Source organism: Lycium barbarum, chromosome 9 (assembly GCF_019175385.1).
Source record: "Lycium barbarum isolate Lr01 chromosome 9, ASM1917538v2, whole genome shotgun sequence".
Taxonomy (NCBI): Eukaryota; Viridiplantae; Streptophyta; class Magnoliopsida; order Solanales; family Solanaceae; genus Lycium; species Lycium barbarum.
This window is the reverse complement of record NC_083345.1, coordinates 125,768,284-125,770,652: the sequence shown is the minus strand read 5'-3', so window position 1 is coordinate 125,770,652 and position 2,369 is coordinate 125,768,284. Positions and strand designations below refer to the sequence as shown.

At 33.6% G+C, this 2,369-nt stretch overlaps 1 protein-coding gene across 1 annotated transcript; it reads left to right on the top strand.

The window, feature by feature from the left end:
* The first annotated feature begins 273 nt into the window (after positions 1-273).
* Positions 274-2,153, top strand: LOC132608779 (disease resistance protein Roq1-like). Its single transcript, XM_060322522.1, has one exon. The coding sequence runs from the start codon at positions 478-480 to the stop codon at positions 1,471-1,473; it is 996 nt and encodes a 331-aa protein (XP_060178505.1). The 5' UTR covers positions 274-477; the 3' UTR covers positions 1,474-2,153.
* Positions 2,154-2,369: the final 216 nt, after the last annotated feature.

Below are 2,369 nucleotides of genomic sequence, written 5' to 3'. Positions count from 1 at the left end.
AAATATCTATGATTTGCTTTAGACCACAAGTTTCAAAAGTTTTCCTTTCCTTCTTAAACTCCGTGTCTAGCAAACTATATCACATAATATGGGACGGATGGAGTATCATCTATACTTTTACCGAACAACGGAAACAAAGACGTACATGGTCGTCAGTTTACTTATAATTGTGATTTATGGACAGACCTTGAGTATGTGCTTGTTTGATGGTGTAATTAGATTTAAAAATGTAATGGTTTTATAATTCATACTAGTTGATTTTAATAATAATAAAAAAAACTACCTTTGTGGCATTAGTATGTGTTTGTTTTAGACATTAGTCTTTGAAAACTCTTTCTTTTATTTTCTATTTAATTTACTCTGAGATTCTTTTTACTGTCCTGTAGGGAAAAGGCAGATTGCATCACGAAGCTAGTTGATGACATATTTCCTAAGTCGCTTCAAGTTATTTCACCTTTCCCGGAAAGCTTAGTGGGTATGAACTCTCAGGTTAAGAAAGTAACCTCATTATTAGATATCGAATCAAATGATGTTCGCTCTATCGGGATTTGGGGTATGGGCGGCATAGGCAAGACAAAAATTGTGAGAGTTCTATATCAAAGATACCGTCATCGATTTGAAGCTGCTTGTTTTCTTGATGTTGGAACAAATGGACTAACATGGCTTGTACAAGTTGTCATTTGCAAGCTCCTGGGTGAAGATATGACTCTAACTAGCAAACACGATGGGGTGATAATTTTAGAGAATAGGCTTCGTTGGAAGAAAGTTCTGTTCATTCTCGATGATGTAAATCATCGAGAACAACTGGAATTTTTGGTTAGAGGGATAGAGTGGTTTGGTAGCGGTAGCAAAATTATTTTAACAGCAAGAGACAAGCACCTATTGACTAGTCTTGTTGGGGATAATGTGCATGAAGTCCAATTATTAACTGAGGATGAAGCTCTTGAATTGTTCAGTGGGCATGCTTTTAGAGAAAAATCACCAAAGAAAGATTTTATGGAACTTTCAAGAGAAGTGGTGGAGTATGCTGGTGGACTCCCTTTAGCTCTTCAAGTTTTGGGTTCTTCTTTTTACAGACACAACAAAGAGCAGTCGAGAGACATGATTATTCGTCTGAAGAGAATCTCTCCTAATGATATTCTAGGAAAGCTTAGGCTTAGTTTTGATAGACTGGACAAAGATGAGAAGGAAATATTTCTAGATATTGCATTTCTAGTTATTACAGCCATTAATATATATAATTTTAATCTTTATGTGGAACTAGTACTTGAGACTCGTGGTTTTAAACTGATAAGAGATTACCTTATCGATAAATCTCTGCTATCAATCAACATACATAATAGAATCGTGATGCATAATATGATAAGAGATATGGGTGCAAATGTCATAAGGGAAGAGTACGTTAACAGCAGAATATGGCTTCTTGAGGTGGTTCGTGACCATTTTAAAGGAAAGTTGATAAGCAATGTTTAACGTAATTTGTAATCTCATAAGCTCTTAGTTTTGTTTATTTTTTTTTATTTCATTTTTATTCCTTAGCAATTAAATATATTTTTCATTCTTTATAGATAACAGAAAAGGTGGAAAGCCTATGTATCCCAAAGGCTACAATTTTGAAGATGATCCTGTTAATTATAGCAATGTTTTCAAGAGGATGCAAAGCTTACAAGTACTCATAATTCATGATGAACTTTTAGCTCGGACTGCGCTATCACCTATCTACCTTCCAGTTTGTTGTTTATTGAGTGGCAGGGGTATCCTTCAATTTCATTGCCAGAGAGCTTTGAACCATCACAGCTCGTTGTGCTTTGTTTAAAAAGAAGTCGTCTTGTTGAACTTTGGCCAATATCAAAGGTATACTTGTGCACTCTCTCTTTCTTTTCCCAATTAAATCTTCAAAATATTTAGGTGTAAATGGAACTAAAACTACAAGTTTTTGCATGGAGTGTCCTTCCCAATTAATCACTCCGTTTGTTTATTATGCAAGGTTATTCACATTTTTGCCCTATCGAAATGGTAATCTATCCCTTTCTCTCAATCAACTTTCTATTCACAATTAAATCTTCAAATTATGTAGGTGGAATCGAACTAAGTTGACATTCGCGATCTAAATGAAGTACTTTATCACAGAGAATTGTTAAGAAACGTTTTTCATGTGATATATGTTTAATTTTTTGATTTCAAAAATTTTAATAATTAGATATCAATTGGATTTCGTTGCGAAGTCCTCATACAAAATAATGGAATACTAAATCCGATCAAATTATTATTACTGTAGAACATTAAATTATAAACTTGCTTTTCTGTATAATTTATTCTGTGTAATTATATATAATTACTAAAGAATTTGCAAGCCCCGGGATATTCCC